The 19,672-nt window shown below is 40.7% G+C and overlaps 1 protein-coding gene across 1 annotated transcript in view; it reads left to right on the top strand.

Moving 5' to 3' along the window:
• The window catches only part of LOC138021332 (collagen alpha-1(V) chain-like), a 57,057-nt gene continuing 37,385 nt past the window's right edge, over positions 1-19,672 (top strand). The window contains exons 1-24 of the mRNA XM_068868180.1: positions 1-134; positions 210-292; positions 2,582-3,108; positions 3,787-3,954; positions 4,830-4,871; positions 5,205-5,267; positions 5,790-5,861; positions 6,081-6,161; positions 6,505-6,552; positions 7,860-7,913; positions 8,159-8,212; positions 8,934-8,987; positions 9,742-9,795; positions 10,033-10,086; positions 10,389-10,433; positions 13,396-13,449; positions 13,865-13,909; positions 14,699-14,752; positions 15,164-15,208; positions 15,792-15,845; positions 16,537-16,581; positions 17,128-17,181; positions 17,703-17,747; positions 19,195-19,248. Coding sequence (XP_068724281.1) covers positions 124-134; positions 210-292; positions 2,582-3,108; positions 3,787-3,954; positions 4,830-4,871; positions 5,205-5,267; positions 5,790-5,861; positions 6,081-6,161; positions 6,505-6,552; positions 7,860-7,913; positions 8,159-8,212; positions 8,934-8,987; positions 9,742-9,795; positions 10,033-10,086; positions 10,389-10,433; positions 13,396-13,449; positions 13,865-13,909; positions 14,699-14,752; positions 15,164-15,208; positions 15,792-15,845; positions 16,537-16,581; positions 17,128-17,181; positions 17,703-17,747; positions 19,195-19,248 — 1,860 coding nt within the window. The 5' untranslated portion in view covers positions 1-123. The remainder of the gene's footprint in view (positions 135-209; positions 293-2,581; positions 3,109-3,786; positions 3,955-4,829; positions 4,872-5,204; positions 5,268-5,789; positions 5,862-6,080; positions 6,162-6,504; positions 6,553-7,859; positions 7,914-8,158; positions 8,213-8,933; positions 8,988-9,741; positions 9,796-10,032; positions 10,087-10,388; positions 10,434-13,395; positions 13,450-13,864; positions 13,910-14,698; positions 14,753-15,163; positions 15,209-15,791; positions 15,846-16,536; positions 16,582-17,127; positions 17,182-17,702; positions 17,748-19,194; positions 19,249-19,672) is intronic.

The following is a 19,672-nucleotide window of genomic DNA, read 5'->3' as shown; positions in this document are numbered from 1 at the left end:
AAATTCTCCAACAACAATGCTCCTTACATGAATACTGGAAGCCTCTGTGCTTAATTCGCCTTCCAGCGTTTGTATTATTGCTGCACAGACGGACCTGTATCTGGGAAGAAACAGACGATAGCCATGTTTCCCTGGTAAGGCGGCAAATCTAGAACTTTTCCCAACGAAAATCGCTTGGATTCATGTTAATTCTGTGATCTATAATATAGTTTACAGGGGCTCGGCGCTGCTATCGTGTTATCTCTTCTCTTCGTCTATGATGTGTCGTCTCTGGATGGTCCGTCCCTTCAAAGTATGTAAATTATATAATTAGCTACTTAGTATTCTCTGTAAATGACTGCTAATGGTTTAACTGTTGCCAGGCGAGTTTCATGAATAGAGTAGCAGACTTGCTGTGCTACCTTCTTGCGCGTTTTAGTAATGCAATCTTGACAGAACACAGAGGTCTCTATCCTTTATCAAATTAATTTTAAAGTTGAAATATGGTGTTTGCGTTGAATCGTGCTTTTAGTGTGGTTCATTCAACAATATTTCTCTTTGGTATGACTCGAATTATTCACTTCTTTGATTGTTGGCAATATCACTTTACGTTGATTTCGATTTTTGTAAGGCGAACTGGTTAATAATGAACGTGTATGTCACAATCGCGTGATTATTTTTCCCATGCACATATTTTTGTCTTTCTTTTTAAAGTTGATAGGGAAATTTTGATGTAGTTTATTGTTTTCGGTGGTACTTCAAGACATTTTACCATGTAGATGTGTAAATCGTCTTTCAGTCAAGGTATTCCTCGATTTGTGGAGTTGGCAATTGGAAAATCCCTTTGTTGATAAGTAAGTCATGCTTCCTTCGGATCAGTTTTGATAATTCCTAAAAACTCAAAACTTCCTTTGGAAAGCCAGCAGAAACCATGCGTATCTTTTGTGTACTTTGCGTTGATTCCAGTTTGAAACGTTTTCGCGAGAGATTATTTGATTTTTTTCCCCAAAAACAAAGGTGTATTGTCTACAGTCTTAGAGATAATTGATCATTTTTGTTAAAAAATTAAGCAATCAACCAATTTTGTAACCGAATTTTATTTACTTTTGAGTCTTTTAACTAAATTCTCCTGTTTTGATCCAAAAAACAATAATGTCCTGCTATGAAACGCCGTGTTCAATGAAAAGCGAAACTTGATCTGGAATATAACAGTAAATCATTGTCATGACTGAGGTCAAACCGTCGCAATGCCAGACGAACGTCATTTTCATGCTCTTTCTGAAGAGTCCGCGCTTCCCTTTGAAAAAAAAAATGTATTCTACTGTTTTCCACTGGGGTTCCAAAATTTTCCGAGGAGCCTGATCAGTTATAAGCGTATTTGGCTCAATGTTATCTTGTATTCCCTTTTTGACAATAAAGAAGCATTAAAACGCTGCATTACAGTCACACAACTGGGTTGTTGTCGTCTTTGGCGTGAGCGAGCAGCGCAGGCGCGGAAACACAATGGGGGATAAACGGGGCGGCCCATATTCCTTTTTGCTTTTTGCTTTTTTCGTAGTCTAAAAATTGCGCGAAAGGTTTTGTTGAAACAGTAAGAATTACAAGTTTTCAAAGGCATCTGGGCCGGCAAAGAAAAAGAGGAATTTTTACAGAACAATTTTTTTTCAGAATAATGGCTGCATCTTGGCACCTTCTCTTCTACTGCAGCGCCTTTTGAATGCGCCTCTGCTGATGTTTTCTAGCCTTTTCATCTCTTGGGTCCCTATGGAAATGCCCCTTACGGCTACTGACGGAAATGTGTACTGCTGCGATTGATTGTATAGGGTGAAACAAGGAGACCTTGGATGAAACACAGGCATATGCCGGAGCAATTTTTAATGTGAATAACGTGTAACCATATAATAAATTAACGTTAATGAAAACGTCTGTTTTAAACAGACTTGAAAGTGGTTGTTTCTGTTGTGAAGTAGCATGAAATGGATGTGTAATAGTTGTACGTCATTTTAAAGGATTGTAATAGGGTAAGGTAAAGTCATGCACCAGCCACTAGGGATCACATGGCCACAGAACAGTTTGAAATGTTTAGTTGCAGCATCTGACGCAGCAACTACGCCCGATTTGGTATTCTTGTTAAGTCGATAAGTTGACTCTTAGTCAAAGCGTTGGGACACTTTCACTTATCCTTAATCAACCCCCTCTTCCTCGCCTTTCCTCATCCTTCAGAATGTAATTGGTATTGCGCAATTAACCGAACGCCTCACAAAGATAACATTAAATAGTTGGCGTGGGAGTTGTTTTACGTTTTAAGGGCGACAGGAATCAGTTATGATGCTTACAGTGGAGAAATGATTCTTGTTAGTAAGAAGTCTCGAAAGCCTTTGGAAAGAATTGATTTTTCCGTTAAGCTGGATACATTGGACAGAAATCAGAGTGCTTGCATTGATTTGTCCACTTTTATCAAGCTTCCTTCAAAGCATTAGTGAAACAGCAAAGATTTACTGTCACCGGCAAACTGTTTTGGTGATTCCCAACCTTGTAAGTTATGTTTGTGTTTCAAATTGTTCTCATATTTTCTGTTATATTTGTGTCCTTAACTTTATAGATACAGATGGCATCGCGGATTTGGTGCAGGAGTTTCAATGGACCTTACATGAACTCAATATCGAGACGACTGGACTGTGCGAAAGCAGACCCCTGCCCTTCTCCGAAGATCAGCGGGCTCGGGATGTTGCGTACGATCTGTCCTCAACGGACACAATGATTAACACAACTTTGGATTCACTGTTTCCTAATGGCATCCCAGATGAATTCATTTTATTTGTCACCGTTAAAGTGCAACCTGACAACAGGGAAGACTTGTTTACGATAATCGACGCCGAGCAAAGTCTTTCTTTCAGCTTGAATCCCGTGGAGTTTGAATACAGGCGTCGAGGGAGAAATCCATTGCGTGTTGGAGTCGAGGAAAACTTAGCGGATGGGGCGTGGCACAGGGTAGCTTTTGCAGTCCAGAGGAAACACGTCGAATTGTCTGTAGACTGTGTGAAACCCAAAGTTCGTGTGAGAAAGCCAAAGGGATTCAACCCTAGCTTCAGTCAAAGCGCTATTGTTAGACTTGGTGGGCAGTTTAAGGTATGAATATTACAAACAATTCAAGCAGATAGGGGCAGGTATGGCTATTGATAAGAAAACATCAACGGTTACGGATTTATATGGTATATATAAATATGATTTTGTAAAATGGCCGTTTTTTTTTGTCTCTCTTAACACACATAACCCCTACGCATGTTGGACAGTTGTGAGAAATTGTCTTTTTCGCGAGTAGTTAAGACATGTGCTGATCATCATGCAGACAGACGCCAAATAACCTTCAAGGGGTTTTGATGAACTCGCCCAAAGTCGTTTCCCTAAAGTGCGCGAACGTCTGAAAACAGCAGGTCTTTACTTCAAACCAAAAATAACAAGATTCCTTCATCAAGATTGTGCTTTTTATTATTAAAGCAGAAAATGAGGTCCTACGCTTATTTATTACTCCGATCTTTACGCAAGTGTATTTTTTGCTATTTGAAGAACTAAACCTCCACTTTTTTAATGCTTGAGCTTCGGTGAGTCGAATCTCAAACTGAGGATCGTGGCCGGCGGATACGTAATTAATTGTACACAACTTCAGTCTGTCTAACAGCTGTCATCTGCGGAGAAAAAAACATCTTCATCCACCAATTGTTTTAGTGAAGTATTTTGAATCTCATGCGCTCTATTCTCGTCAAAGATGTCAGTCAAATCAACTGCCAATATTTTGTTTCTTTGAAGGGCTCCTTACAGCAGCTGTTGATTGCTCCAGATGTGTTCAAGGTTCTCTCCTACTGCAAGGATTTCACGCCAGACTGTGATACTCCGTTGCCCTACGCACCTTTCTTGAGTGGCGCTGCTCAGCAAGGTTCTCAGCCCAGTGTACAGATCATTAATAATGTCCGATATGTAAGTGGATTTATTTTTGAGTCATGCTTCTCAAACGTACCCAAGCCTGAGTATCCGCATGGTTATGTTATTAAGACCAGGAGGCCGTTTCTCAAAAGTCCCGAAACTTTACGGGCCATTTTCGGGTGTCGCAATTCCCTTTGTAACTCAAGAACGGAAAGCATTTAATTCGTCAAACTTCACAGTTATTTTTCTTTTTGTTACCTTGAAAACATGTTAAAAGATCGGCTTTCCAAAACAAGCGGTTGGCAGTTTCACAAGTGGCTTCTCGGGCCCGAAAAGTTTTCGGGACTTTCGAGAAACGGGCCCCAGGTGGCCGTTTCTCGAAAGTCCCGAAACTTTTCGGGCGTATTTCGGGTGACATAAACACTTTGTACCTTCAAAAGGAAATCGTTTCTCGTCATGAAACTCTGCAATTGTTTCGTTTTCACTGGTCTCGCAAACATGTTCAAAGATCAATTTTTCATAAGTGGCAGATCATAGTTTCACGAATTGCTTTTTGGGCCCGGAAAGTTTTCGGGACCCTGGGTGGTACTACCACGTAAATCTTTATATCCTATAAGTGTTGCTGGGAGGAGCAAGGTTTTCTAGCGGTGCACTCTGTCATTCGAATTTGAAATAGATTTACATTTGAGGCTAAAACTGAATAGATCAGTACATAGTGATGGATTGCGTCTAAAATCAGGATTTTCAGGAAAAGGTAACGATTGTTTTAGGCTTAGTGTTTACTGTGACTTCGGGTCTGATTTTGGAGGAGGAGGATAGAGGAGGAGAAGGAGTTCAGAGACGGACAGTTAAGGAGAAAACTTCCTTACACCCCTTAAGGTTACGGTCACTAGCTTTTTATAACTTGGTGAGTGTCTTTTTAATTTTAGATCAAAGGGGAGAGAGGAATTCCTGGGACTCCTGGTGTTGCGGTATGTACTGTTGTTGTCTAGGGAACGTTTCTTGATAAATTTATGTCTAATTAAGTTGTCTTTCCCAAATTGTGGAGGATAGCGTGACGGGATTATTTTCTCAAGTGGGGTCGTCTCCAGTATCAGTCATCTGGCTCGCTTAAGACTATTTTCCTATTCTCACAAATTGGCATTCCGTCCCCAAGACCGTTTGACCCTCTTAGCTGCCAGACGTCCCTTGGAAACGAGTGATACATGCATTAGCCTACATCTCGTGTTACTTCCAGTCCAGCTGTGAGAATAAAAAACTGGCCTCTTGGGATAAGATTATGTATATCGTTTCTTAATTACTAGGGACCGCCTGGGCCGAAGGGCTCGAAAGGTTATGACGGAGAAAGGGGAAACATCGGATCTCAGGTTTGTTGCCTTTAGTATCGCAAAATGATATTAATTGTTTTAAAATGAAATGATTAACAGCAAAATCGTTTAAAGTTGCTAAACCCTTTAAAAATGAAACTCGGAGCCTACAACTGCGTATCTCTCCTTGGAGTTTTCGTTTCCTCATTTCATCTGCATTTAGCACATCTGTCTTGCCGAAACTTATTTCTCTTAGCCAATCAACGCACAGTTACATGTATGAATCAAACGGTAAACACAATGAGAAAATGAATCTAAAAACAGAGAACGATTACTCCAAAGTCCGTTCCATTCTCCCAGATAGGCGGCAAGGAAAAGCGCCTTGCCTCGACCTCAGCTCCCACGAGTTTTTCGCACGCAGTTTTCGTTTTTCTCTTTTTTTTCTAACCATGGAATTCTTAAAAAAATCGCTGACTGCAAGAAATCGTTAGCGAGAAATAGCAGAATGAAAATCACATAACGTCTTTCGTTATCCTATTTGGAGATTGTTCTAACCTGATCTCAAGTTTTGTTCTTTCCTAGGGCTCCCCAGGACCCCCCGGTTCTGCTGGACCTCCCGGGCCTCCTGGACCCCCCGGAGATGGGATCTTCGTTGTAAGTAAACTCTTTACACGCCTGAAATCCATTTTGACCTTCATTCTTTTGTTTAGCGTCTCACTCATGTCATCTATCGTATTCCATCATGGCGCATTTTTTGGCACTCCCGCATCTATTATAGAGATTCTCACAGGCACAAATGAACATCCGATAGAAAGAATGGTGTTGAGTTTCAGAGAGACTATCCCAGTGAACAATTCATTTAATTCATTGCAGCGATGGAGTAGACTACAGGGATCAAATGAAAAGGGTCCAGGCCCAGTGGCCGGTGGCCTTGTCGTCGAACCTCCTTCAGTGGTAGGTATTAAACCCATTATCTCCTTCTTTCTTTCTTCTCAGTCCCTTTCGGTTTCAAGTCCGTCCAACTTTTCCCAGTCCGAAGGAACTCTTCTTTCCTGGATAGCTTTTAAGCCGGAGTTCAAGGTCAAACGGTTCGTTAGATGAGAAAAATGAATTCAAAGCGATTTCCCAGTTTACGGCTATTCCTATGTCCTGTTTGATCCCTCCTGAACGCGAGAATTTCAATGTACAGTAACGACTGCGAGAGTGAAATCGTCAAAAGTGCCCCCGAAACAACTGTTTTACTTATTGTACAGGATTATAGGGTTATTTCTATCATGATGCTCTCTTTTTTCGTTAGCCTGGAGACCCCGGAGTTCGTGGCCCCAGAGGACAGCGTGGCTCACCAGTGAGTGCTACCTTTTTGCGTTGCCGATGTGTACCTGTCTTTTCCTCTTTTTTGTTAAGGCCAGGCAAATAAGTTTAACATTTGCTCCTATATCTTTTCAAATTTTTTGAACTCTGGGGGAGTTTAACGGTTTCAGCCCATCATTATCATTCAAACTGAATTCGTCCTTGAGAGAACGCTTAGTACGCTCGCGCATACAGTGGGTGGGAAACCGCTTCGACGTCATTCAACATTCGGGAAAACAAAAGAAATGTTAATGATACTATAGCAAAACTTAAACTCTTCTTAACTCATTCAACAACGATTCAACTTCGATTCTGCATGATTGAAGACAGAAAAAGGGGTTGTTAAACGGTTTCAACATCACTCTTCAGTAAAATAGAATGGATTTTGAAGCAATCTTTGAAGCTGTGTCCCTGGGCCTTAATGATTTGCTTTTATGTAGGCAAGGAAAAAAAGGCCCACTTGTAGATTATATAGCTTACTCCCAATAACAGGAGAAACTAAGGTGAAGTGGTCGGCTTCAACAAGAGGAAAAGCTAGCGAAGTTGCATACAGTAATCATGGTCGAACCACATCAACGAAGTTTGTAGAAAGGTATCCTCTGCAATCGGTGCTCTGTGGCGTATTGGGCCCCCATCCCTCAATCCACTGCAGTACAGGCCTTGATCCAACCTCATTTCGATTACTGTGGTCCCGTTTGTAAAAAAAAATCCAAAAACGTGCCGCTAGGGATATTCTGCAAGCCAACTATGAAGTTAGTTCAAGGTTGCTTCTCGGCACACTAAAATGGGACCAATCGTCGGATTCTCACTCGGCAATCTTGTTAAACAGTATTTTAATAGTAATTTTGATTCCTACGATATTATATTATTGTATACCTAATTAGAATACTGTTGTAATTGCTGAAGCTTTTTAACGAGTTTTAAATAAAGAACTAGAACCAGATTGAATCTGAATTTCCATGTCTGATAATTTCTGAAAAACTTTTTCTTTAACACTTATTATAATTATTTCATGTCAGGGCATAGAATAAGCGTTTCCTAGCAGACTGAGTGAAGTCCTTCAGAATTTTCTCATGTGCATAAAATGCTTCGAGAACGTAAACTTAAAAGAAAGTCATAAAAAAACGCTCTTTTCCTTGAAAAATTAAGTTCATATGTTTTTTGTATGTATTTTAAATGCGACCAATTGTTGTTACATTTTACTCACCGGTGACTGGCCTGTGGAATTGAAACAACAGTGACATCATAAACCAATCATCTGCCTGACTTAAAAAAGATTGTCTTTTTCTCTGTCTTTCCTAGGGTCTTCCCGGTGAAGCGGGTGAAAAAGGATCCCAAGGAGATCCTGGATCCCCTGTAAGTACTTTGCTGTTCCCTGAGACCTGTTTTTGTGGCTTGTAAGAAAAAAGATTCGCGTGGAATCAGTCAGAGATTTACTTTACTTACAACGCATTTTATATTGCGTGAAAGAGCTAAAATAGATATCGTCTGTACGTTTTCCTTTAATACATCATTAACCCTAGAGCATGTTTTGATATCTTTGGTTTTAAATCTCCGCGCAATGTGTTTGTAATGTCAGACATCATTTGATCTTTTCATAGGGACCCCCCGGTAATCAAGGCAATCGCGGTCCCATGGGAACGTCTGGAAAACCGGTCAGTGACAAGTCATAAATGGATTGTCCTTTTTTACAAATACAGCACTAAAACGGATGTGATATAATTTCTCCACTATTCACTATTAGGGACTTTGTACAACGGAGTATGTCGAAAAAGACACTAAAAATGACAAGAACTATATGTTTAATGAAGAAGAAAAATGACTCTGCTCGCACAACACAGGCTTTTTGCATTTGAGGCATTTTTGGCCGTCATCCTTATTTAAAACAACGACGTGAGCTGGCCATCTTGAGGTTTCCTTTGAGAACATGAGCACACGACAGGTATCATACCGACATTTTACAAGCGAAAAGAGTCCCGGTGCCGTAGTCGTTATCGTCGATATCCTCGTTGCTTAATGGTTCTATTGTTAGACCGTTGACGTAGATATTATTGGGCGCTCAGAATGCAAGAATTTTCGTAAGGAATCTGAAGCAATCAAAAATCGTAGGTATTGTTTACATGCTGAAACTCCAGATACTGGCTTATCTACTGGATAAAGTTATCAGACCCTAGAACCTGCAACAACCTTATGGCATTTATGAATAATCTGCCATATTATTAAATGAGGGTGAAACTCTAAACGAGCTAATAGAGTGGGGCCTCAATTGTGACTGATGTTGGAATATTTAGGCTTAAAGTAATGCAAATGCTTATGTAAATCAATCATCTCATTTCTTAAGGTATTTGGCGCTAATAAAACCTATTTTCCTTGTAGGGTCCCTCAGGACCTGACGGGCCGCGAGGACCCCCCGGACCCATTGGAGAAAAGGTACCTTCCTTTAGTGAGCTTCATGGACATGATATTTAAAGGCGACTTAGATATGAAGCTACCATTTCACAAAAAAATTAAAGCTGAATGAAGTTTGCGTTTTACTAGCGAGCTTTAGAGGTGCTGATACTTCCAGGTAGTTTCCTTACAATTCCTGTTCATCCAGTCTTGTTAAGCTATCCACTAGATATTTCATGGCAGCTCTCTACCGTTTTTAGTGTTAAGATCAAAGGAATTGAAGGTAATGGGTCTCAGCGAAGAATAAGGCGAGGGTTATTTCAATATAGTTGATACCATTTGAACCTTAGGGCACATCTGGATTTCGTTTTGGAACCGATTCCTTTTTTGGGATGAACGCTGCGGTAAAGTTTTGCTTATTCTGCTTCTCATAGCAGAATTAATATTAATATTATTTACGCTGGTTTTATTTACACTGGTTTTCTTTGTACAAGCCAGCGTGGCCTGTCAAAATGGAGTGTTAAGTTTGGTACAGACTATATTTTGCGATTTTTCCAGGTCACCTGCTCACCAATTCTGCAGTTCCGAATTGGAATCATTTCAGCTTAATTGTCTGATAGGGAATAAAAGAAAGTCGTATATTTAGAATAAGGTCATCGCACTTAAAGAAACATTAAATAATCCCAGACCACTGCATTCTAACTTATCTTCACTGAGAAACACAAATTGACGAGTGTATCAAAACCCTGTCTGTTTTCACCAAAACCTCTTGTTTCCGTTTGTTCGGTTTATATAGGGAGACCGAGGGCTTGAAGGTATTCCTGGCATGATGGGACATAAAGGACCTCGGGTGAGTTGTAAAGTTGAGAGTTACGTCATAGGAAATGATCTTTAGGCCAAACAGTAATGAGATGATATTAAGTTCAAACCATTTGGTGGGACCTTTTCTTTATTTAAATCGCAGTAAGAGACGCGAATGATATAACTGTACATGATTCCTTCTCTGTCATCCGCTTCCACTCTCAGTCTGGAAACCTCCTTGTTTTTGAAGAGTCGTTACTCATTTGATTTGTTTTTTTGTTTTTAGGGTTTACCAGGTGGTCGTGGCGAGAAAGGAGATAAAGGCGAAGCTGGTGAAAGAGTAGGTGTCGTTTAGCGGAGTGTGGGTTATGACGACTCAGAGGCATGTTAACAGAAATTCAAAAGGGGACGCTCCTCATTATGATAAGGGAAGGAGCTCATCAATTCCCATACTTGGCCTATTGTAGGTGTCAACTCTTTCTTTAATAGACTAATTTAAAGAACCATTTTTCTAGAGACTAAAGGAAATTTAAAAGCATCACAAACGAAACAAATACCAATGAAAACACCATTCCGGCGTTATTTTTAATCTTTGTCTTTTTGTCCAGCAGAAAAATGATTTAACATGTTCTTTGTTGTTAGGGAGAACCAGGGGTTTCCGGACAAAGTGGAGTTGCCGGGGAGAGGGTAGGTCACGTGCTTTTGCCGTGTATTGCATTTCTTCTGCTGTGAATGTCTAGTACTATTTCTTTTGTTGTCGTTTTACCGCTGGCTCTTCATTGAAGATCGCTGTGTCATCAACATCACGTTTGTGACGTTTGTCATTCGAAGCTGTTAGCGCTAATTCACACAACAAATCAACTTCACAGTTTTATTTTAGTGCCTCATCTTTTTATTAATTTGCGCGTTCGTGCGATACATTTCATCTAGGATGATGTAAACACGCGAACATATGGCCGAGTCCTACCTATGCAACATGATCTCCTCTCTAAATTAACATTGCATTGAATTTACTATTATCGTTAATTTAGGACACTGTGTCCCAGGACTTATGGTAGCAGAGAAAATAAGGAAATAAAAAAATCATATCCGTGGAGTGGATTTGAACACGGAGCTTCTATTCCATAGGAACTGCTTCTTTCCGTTTCACCACTGAAGATCAAGACAGTGCACCCTATAAAACACATTTATTTAAGTCTCTCATAGAATATCGCTGCTGAAAAATTATTAGGCCTAACCGCCTAAGCTAGATTAATAATTTAAGCCTATGCTTTGATTTTAAAATGTTTAGCCTTGACGTAGAGTTTGGAAACCGACATTTTGCAGTGTTTAATGTTGTTTGCGCCGAGTGATGATACAACATTATCAAATAGCGTTTGAAATATTTGTCCCTAAGCAGCTCGCGGTGTGGTGGTCAAGTGGTTTGGTGACGGGTTAATAATGAACATTCCCAGGTTCGAGTCCTACGTCCATACACTTGGGCTTTCTTTTAAAAAATATATGACCATTTCCCATAAGCCGTATCAAGCTTTCAGTCTTCTAAATTAACGATAATAGTAAATTCAAAGCAAATTAAAAATTAACGATAATCGTAAATTCAAGGTAGAGAACGGCTTGACCTATCAAGCCATTTGGGAGATCCGGAGTTCCAGGATAACTCTTTTAGCTCCCAAGTCGCTTGATGGTTCATTGCAGCGCAATCGCACGGTCTTGAGTCCAAGTCCCGTTCAAGCCTGGATTCCAGTTTCCAGATTCTTCACCTCTGACTAACGCTCCGTGCAAACGGTTGCAACAACTCCTAACATTGTTGTCTGATAGAGAATTGTTGTTGGCCATCAATGTTGCGTCCCTATACACTGGGCTCAAAATTTGTGCAGTTTCAAAGGTCGCGCAACAACTCCCGACAACACGCAACAACATACAACAGGGTGTGCAAATGGAGGCAACATGTAATGCCCAACAATGTTGCGTCAGTCTGCACAGGGCTTAAGTGGTTCCATCGACGCCGAAGATCTTCCCTTAAAAGAACGCTACGAAAGTTTCTCATTCTTAACGTCCACATCTCAGTACACGACTTAAAAATTGGCTTATCGGAGTCTTATGAAACAGTTTATTGTGTTACAACGTCTCTAGTGTAATTCGGACCTTTCGGAAACATTCTTCTGTTGCTATTTAATTTATCTAGTTTACCTAAATGGTATAAATGCTGCCGAGGGGAGGGAAAGAGAGATGATCAGTTATGCTTGCGGTAATTAAACGACGGTTTGTGCGTGGAGTGAAAGGGAGATTTGAATACGTCTTGAGCAGGGACAATACAAAACGTGGACACCCAACTAGACCTCATTCTGGATCCCCATCGAGAGAAGACAGAAAACAATAGATGGTTTTCACAGTGATGTCATCAAATGCTAACATCAAAATCGCAAGGTCTTTTGAATTTCTATCTAAAGGAAGTTGAAGATGATCTAGAAATAAATCTTTTTTTTAAGTTTCCAGTTTCGTGACGTCTTTCTTTTCGAAAATACAGCATTTGTCACCTTGCGTGACACTATGATACAAAGCTATTTAGTTGGGAAAAAAAGCTCCATGAAGTTTGAGTGGGAGGCGCGGTGGCCTCATGGTTAGTGTGCTTGACTCCGGATCGAGTTGTCCGGGTTTGGGTCCTGGCCGGGGACATTGTGTTGTGTTCTTGGGCAAGACACTTTAATCTCGCGGTGCCTCTTTCCACCCAGGTCTGTAAATGGATACCAGCGAAAATGCTGGGGGTAACCCTGCGATGGACTAGCATCCCATTCAGGGAGGAGTAGAAATACTCCTAGTCGCTTCATGCTACAGAAACGGGAGATAAGCGCCGGCCGGATGGGCCTTTCTAGGCTCGTAACAGAGACTTTACCTTTTTGGCCTATGAAGTTTGAGCCTTTCAAGTACATTAGGAGATGTGTTCATACACGTGTATGTTATTTCATGAGTGAAAAGCAAGCTCTTTCATTGCAAAGTGAACTCCAGATGTTTTCCGTTGATTGCAGGCCGCCATATATTGGTGGACCACGTGGAGTCGCTATGCAAAACTCTATAAAGTTGCGTGAAACGCTTCAACAAATAACTGAGAAACGATGTACCGCACAGACCTGGGGTGGTTAAAAGATTTTTTCCTACAACATTCCAAGTTCTTGGTCTTTCATTGAACGATTTCGAATTTATTTTTTTGTCAAGTTGCGTGACACTGAAACTATCTATAGTTTGAGGCTACGAGGAGCGAAATGAAAAATAGGGCAGGCTCTGATCATCATACCGCCATCTTAATCCTTCCATTCGTGCATAATTACAATTCCTTACGCCTTTGGCCACAATCCCTTGCGTTTCGAAGAAAAATGTGTTTTCCCCATTAGAGAGCAGCCTTGCTCGTTCGCTTCAGGCTCACTCACTGCGGCAGCAAAAATAACTTGACTGAAAATCATGTCTTAAAGACCAGACCTTTTCCCCTATGTAACCTTTAATTTCTCGCTTAATTGGTGTCTTAATAACAAAAACCATCAAGTTTACCTTTTTCCTGCCGAAAAAAAAAATTAATTAAAAATGTTTCTCATTAACTTACTGTGTAAGCCACACTTCATTCTTTCAAAATAAATAGCTTTGATGTTACTTACAGGGGCCTCAAGGAGAAACGGGACCCAGAGGACCACCGGGGCCCCGTGGATTACAGGTAAGAGATCTTTCGTTGCTTTAGTCCATAACGCATTTGATGTAAACATAGTATAGCACAGTATGTGTGTGTGTTTCACAAGCATTTCGATCAGGTTCCTCTGTCACACAGTTTGAAGTTCTTATAAACGTCCGGCAACTCTCTCCTCTTTATGTCTAACACCAGTAATTTGGTCATGGCCCCTGCTAATTAATAACTTCACAGTAAACCAAAAAATCCAGTCGCGTTTGAAAAAAGCTATCCAGATTACTGAAGAATGGATTAAGTGCTGTTAACCCCACTTAAAAATTTGTATTGCTACAATGAAAGTAGGAGGTGACTCTCGTATCGCATTTAATTCGAAGGACGATTTTACGCTGTAAAAGTTGTCGCTCCATGTTTAAGCTTGCGCATCTGATTTGCTTCTTACCAACAGGGAAATACAGGCGATCGAGGTCCCCCAGGTCCACCGGGATCCACGGTAAGTCTCAACTTAATTAATAGAGAAGAAGAGAGAAGTTTGCATCATACACTAAGCCACAGCATTATAATATTATTTTTGCCAAAATAAAGCAAGCAAAAAAAGCATAACACGGCTTGCCAGAGAGTATGCTCTCTTTCCTGTTGCCTCTATTTATTTCATCCTAAACAGCTGGTTTGTTGAGCAAAAGCTTCCCTCGCTGTGGAAATGTGATGATGTCAGGCAAAGGGGAGCAGGGATGGGGCAGTGGTGAGAGCACTCGCCTCCCACCAATGTGGCCCAGGTTCAATTCCCGGAACCGACGCAATAAGTGGGTTAAGTTTGTGTTGGTTCTCTTCTCTGCTTCGAGGGTTTTTCTCCGGGTTCTCCGGTTTTCCCCCCTCGGCAAAAATCAACATACAGCTGATTCCAGCTGGCTGTAAGCTGTGCTCCAAGGTCATACATGGACCCTATAGCGGCTGTCAGAGGCGCCTTAGTATGCTTTCGGTTCGACCTTGTTGAGCTGCGTCGTTGCTGTACTTGCGACGGCGATTAGCCGCGACAATTATTATCAATTATTTAAAAAAAGTGAAATTTAAATCAAAAGGTTCCAAAAACAGCACGATGTATTTGGGACGATTTCGGAGAAGTAAGAAAATAGAAATTTGTGTTGACATGATGAGTACTTTAAGGACAGACGCAATTAACTTTGGATGAAGCTATACGAGTCAATCAATTCTAAGCAATGCAGATCACAAACTCCCTCTAAACAAGCAAAGCAAACTTGAATTGCTTCCATTTTTTTCGTAGGGTCCTCCAGGTGCACCGGGAATTCAGGGAGTTCAAGGCATGAAAGGACCCCCAGTAAGTTAAAGTAACAGCTTGTTTAATTTTAGTGAGAGCCTCATCTTTAGGACCATCTGAACTTTCTGTGATTCAAGCAATTTCGGACACTGTTAAGGCGTCATTTTTTAAATTAGTAATTTCGCGGAACGTTGGCGTTCAAATTAAGTGTTGCGCTGCGGATTACCCCCTTCCCATATCAATCAGAAAAGGAGGTATCAGGCATCTCTGTGCAGCGACTAGAATATACCCCCCGCCCTCCCCCTATTACCCTCATTCCATTTATTGCGCCAAGAAGTGGGCAAAAATTATTTCCATATATCTCGTGTCTTGTAGATGAATACGAGTTTTCACGAGAGAAAAAAACATTCCTAAGCCTTATTTTCTGGAATCTATGGCACTAATTGTGTTTGTTATTTGATGTGATGACAGGGTCCTCCTGGTATCCCAGGCCCTCTCGGTCCTATAGGGCCGAAGGTATGTATTAGAATATTCTTGATGTTACCACTTCGATAAAGCGTGTAGGGCCATGTTTTGTTTATTTTTGTGGATCGTTATCTTGCCGATTTAGTGTATTCAAAGTAACACATCCTGATGACTGATCCTAGTAACATGCTATCAAGCAAACTCTCTGATGCACACGCGTTCTGTCAAGAAGACATGCCTCTTAGTTGTCCGGTCTAAGAGAAATACCTTGAAGTATGTAGCAGTGAGTTACTTTAAGACAGGACCGTTTTCATGACGAATGGTGTAATTCCTTTCTCGAGCAATTGAATATGCTGACGATAAAATCATTACAAGTTTGAAATAATGAACCTACTACTACTACTACTACTACTACTACTACTACTACTACTACTAAATATGGCATTGTTGCAGAAATAACTCGGCGAACTTGTGAATTACACGCGAAACCAGACTGACAAATGGGACGGTAATCATGTCTGATAACGACCAACTTAGTTGGGTACTGAGGGCCCGAGTTTCCAAGTGATTTGCATGCTGTTAAATGTCACAACACGAGATTTTTTTCAATTTTTTCTTCCATTGTCATTTGAAGGGTGAAGCTGGAAAAATTGGCTTGCCCGGATTTCCAGGCGCCGACGGTGTACCGGTAAGCAGGAACATGCATAATGCTAAATTTCAGATTAATGTTGGTGCCATTAACGGACTAACAAATAGAGGCCATTCATTGGTGGAACAACCGATCAATTTGCACCTAATCTGTTTAAGGCCTCTAATTTACCAGCGACCCCGGTAGGTTTCAGGTCCAAACTCAGTTACGCGAAAGAGAGGTTCAATAATTAATTAAGCAAAATAGTCTTGTGATGGAAGAGATTTAATGCACCAGGAAACATATAGGTTAAACGATGGTAAGGTTTCTCTTGATAGTCGACCAGTGGTGAAATAGAGGCTGTCAATGAACAGATTTGTCTCACTTCCGATTATTTTAATCAAAAAGTCTATGCCACAACATTCTTCGTTGACATGCTTGACCCGGATTGAGGCCCCGTTGTATGTGTGGTTCCAGAATGCTGGGGTCTTCTTCAGTGACTTGTACCTCCATATCATCGTTAACTACTCTACTGTATTACTCTTGGATTTCCACCCTTTTTTTTCTTCGTTTGTCTCGAATTCCGGCTGTAAGGCAATTTTAAATAATGACACATTTTTTTCAGGTGCGGATCTCCAGCAATTAAAAATGAGATTTCCCTAAATAAATGTGTTCTTCCACATTTCTTATCATTTTTGTATTACAGATTGATTAATTGATTAACAGACTTTCTATCATTGATTTTGTTTAGGGATATCCTGGAATTGAGGGACCGCCAGGACCAAAGGGAGACAGAGTATGACTTCACAGTCTTTTGTTTAACGGAACTCCAGCTTAGCTAACGAAACATTTCCTACCAGAGGCATCAGTAAAAGTCTCCGCTTGGCGAGTTTTCTTTTAGCCTGGAATTCAGGAAACTCTTCACTCTATATATTCAATAGCACTTACTAGTGAATATATAAACGTCTCTATTGCGCAGGAAGCTCATAAAAATCTCCCCCGGTTGCTTTCATTTGCAAAACGCGCCCTCGCATTAATCCCTTCAAATGGCAGGCCATGTTTTCTAGCGATTTGTTTTAAAGCTAATTTGTGAATTCTATGCATTTCCTTCGGTGTTTTCCGAATTTTAATTTTATTCGAGTTGGTAAGCCCTGAGTAAGAACTTTGAGGTTACGTCATTAGCTCTCCAGAGTATACCCTAAGATAACATCTAACCGTATTTTTTATTATTTTTTCCCACCGTAGGATCTATTCCAAGGTGTTTGACAAAAAACGCTGAAATTATTTCTTATTTATTCCTTGTTCAGAAAATCCTAGATTGATATAACGTTGCTATTTTTAGGGTGCACCGGGAGTGAGAGGGCCTCAGGGATATCCAGGTCTTCCTGGATCAAAGGTAAGATATCTTCATCTCCTCTGAAGTGCTTCACCTCGAAAGTTGCGAAGTTGGGGTATTCTTTGGGGCACAATCATAAATAAATAAATTTTAAAACGCTGTAAATTGAAAATTTAATACCGACGTTTCGGCAAAACTGCCTTTGTCAAGGTAGTAAACGGAAAATGATTTGAAAATGGCGTATACAAACTAATACTCACGGACGAACGCTTTGACATAAAAGCCGCGCGTGCTGGTGCATTACAAGCGTATGACTTAATACGCACACGTTCGTGCGTGCGTATTAGTTTGTATACGCTATTTTCAAATCATTTACCGATTACTACCTTGACAAAGGTAGTTTTGCCGAAACGCCGGTATTAAATTTCCAAGTGTTTTGAAATTTATTTATTCATTTTTCTTACCTTCAGCAACGCTGCTCAAGAGTTTTTAAGTTTTGTATTCTTTGGAGCGTTTAGCCTCATTTCTGGGACAAACCCGAGAAAACAGCATTTCTTTGTTTTTATTTTTTTTAATGCTAGGGAAATCGAGGGAAACGAGGACCTGAAGGAGATAAGGGCGAAGAGGTTTGTGTTTTCCTCTAAAATGTTTTAAATCGGGATGTTTGTTCATTAATAACAACTGAAGACATCTGTCTTAACAAGGAATGGATTTTAGAGTGCCAAATGAACAGTCAAAGGGGAGATAATGGCATCGTATGTTATGAGTTTGCTACCTTTGACGCCCGAGTATATTATCTTTGACGTGCCCTTTGCATGGGGTTCTCAGACAGTGAAGTTTTACACACAGCGTAAAGTTTGACATGCATAAAAGGTTTAAAATTAAAGATATTTCAAACAAGAAAACATCAGTCTTCTTTATTTTGAAGGTCTTTAAGGACGGTGCCTACTATTGTTATTGCGCATATGTTCTGCGCATCTCTAGATACTCGGATTTCCTATCGGTGATGCCTACTAGTACAGGGATATTTTTGCGCGGTTTAAAACTATCCGGAGAAAGTAGATCTTAGTAAGTACTCTTGGTGTTCAAAAAGAAAATTGGGCGTCAATTTGAGAAAGAACGCCATACATTGCTTTGTATTTTAAAGCTTTTTACAAATATCATTCATGAATTATCTTTGAAAAATGCTTGGTTACCCCCAATTTTCTTTTTGGATTTCAATAACACTTGTTAAGATCTACATTTCCTGCCTAATAACGTACCGGGGCAAAAATATCTTTAATTAGTAGGCACCGTCCTTAAAATAACCATCAGTTATTTTTTGCGTCAGGGGCACTTAATCTTGCACTTGATGGACGTCAAAGGTCCAATTCACGCGTGTGTGTGTGTGGGGAGGGGTGGGGGGGGGGGGGGGGGGTAAGATGAAGAGGCTAGGGTTGGCGTTGGGGTAATAGCACTGGTCTTTCTACTAATGTGGCCCGGGTTTCATTCCTAGAACTTGATTGGCGTCATTTCAGGATTGAGTTCTTCTACTCTTCTCGTAGGGGTCTTTCTTTGGGTATTCCTGTCTTCCCCTTTCATTGAAAACCAATGTGTGACAGTCTCTCCAACCTTTTTCGGCTGGATAACCTTCAGATAACCTTCTTACCATGGCCATCGTCATCGTTATCGTTATTAGGGAGTTTAAGCACGCAACGTTTTTGAGCCGCGGACGGTAACCGGAAATGAACATTTTGCATGCCAGGACAGTAGAGTCTCCCAAATTTTAACCTAATCATCTCAAATGGAGGAAAGATACTTGGCAATATAAAGGTGGTAGTGACAAGACAAGTTAAAAGGGAAAATTGCTCACTTCCGCTTGCCGTCCGCGGCTCAAAAACGTCGCGTGCTTAAACTCCCTATTATGACTACTATTACTTCCTTGAAAGCCGGTGCAACATTTGACTTAAATGCTTGACGGTAATAAAAGGTGTTTTCGTTCTGTGCGTTGGATACAATGTGTGCAACGTTAGAGTTAGATGCTAGAGCTCGCGCGGTGAATTTGTTATTAGCTCTCTCATCATTTTTCTTTAGGGTCTTCCTGGATATCCTGGCGGCAAAGGAGACGAGGGTCCAAAGGGAGAAGATGTGAGTAAACTAAGACAGATCTTGTTTTCATTGAGCATCTGTCGCTGGATTGTAGTTGCTATTTTTATTGGAAAATGAAAATACTCAGGCAAAGTAAGTCTTCTGGTACTCAGTCGGACGTGGTAACAATTCATATTAGACGCTCAGCTCACGTGAAGTACGAGAACTAAGACAGAAGAGGTGGGCTGACCATAAACAGAGATTAAAAAGAGAACTTGGTTAAAAGCATTGCGTTGTGGTCAACGGTTACGTTTTTTTAATTCAAGGCGTTTTGGACCTTGCACCTGCGAAACGACTGATTTGTCCAGCTGTACACCTCTATCTTTACCGTGAATGCCAACAGGAAGACACCGGTTTTCATCTGTTACGTCCTGTTGGTCGTGCTTGATACCTGGATGGGAAACCAACCTGGACTGCCAACTGT

This window comes from Montipora capricornis, chromosome 2 (assembly GCF_036669925.1).
Source record: "Montipora capricornis isolate CH-2021 chromosome 2, ASM3666992v2, whole genome shotgun sequence".
NCBI lineage: Eukaryota > Metazoa > Cnidaria > Anthozoa > Scleractinia > Acroporidae > Montipora > Montipora capricornis.
The sequence above is the reverse complement of the archived record's forward strand: the minus strand, read 5'-3'. Positions and strand labels throughout refer to the sequence as shown.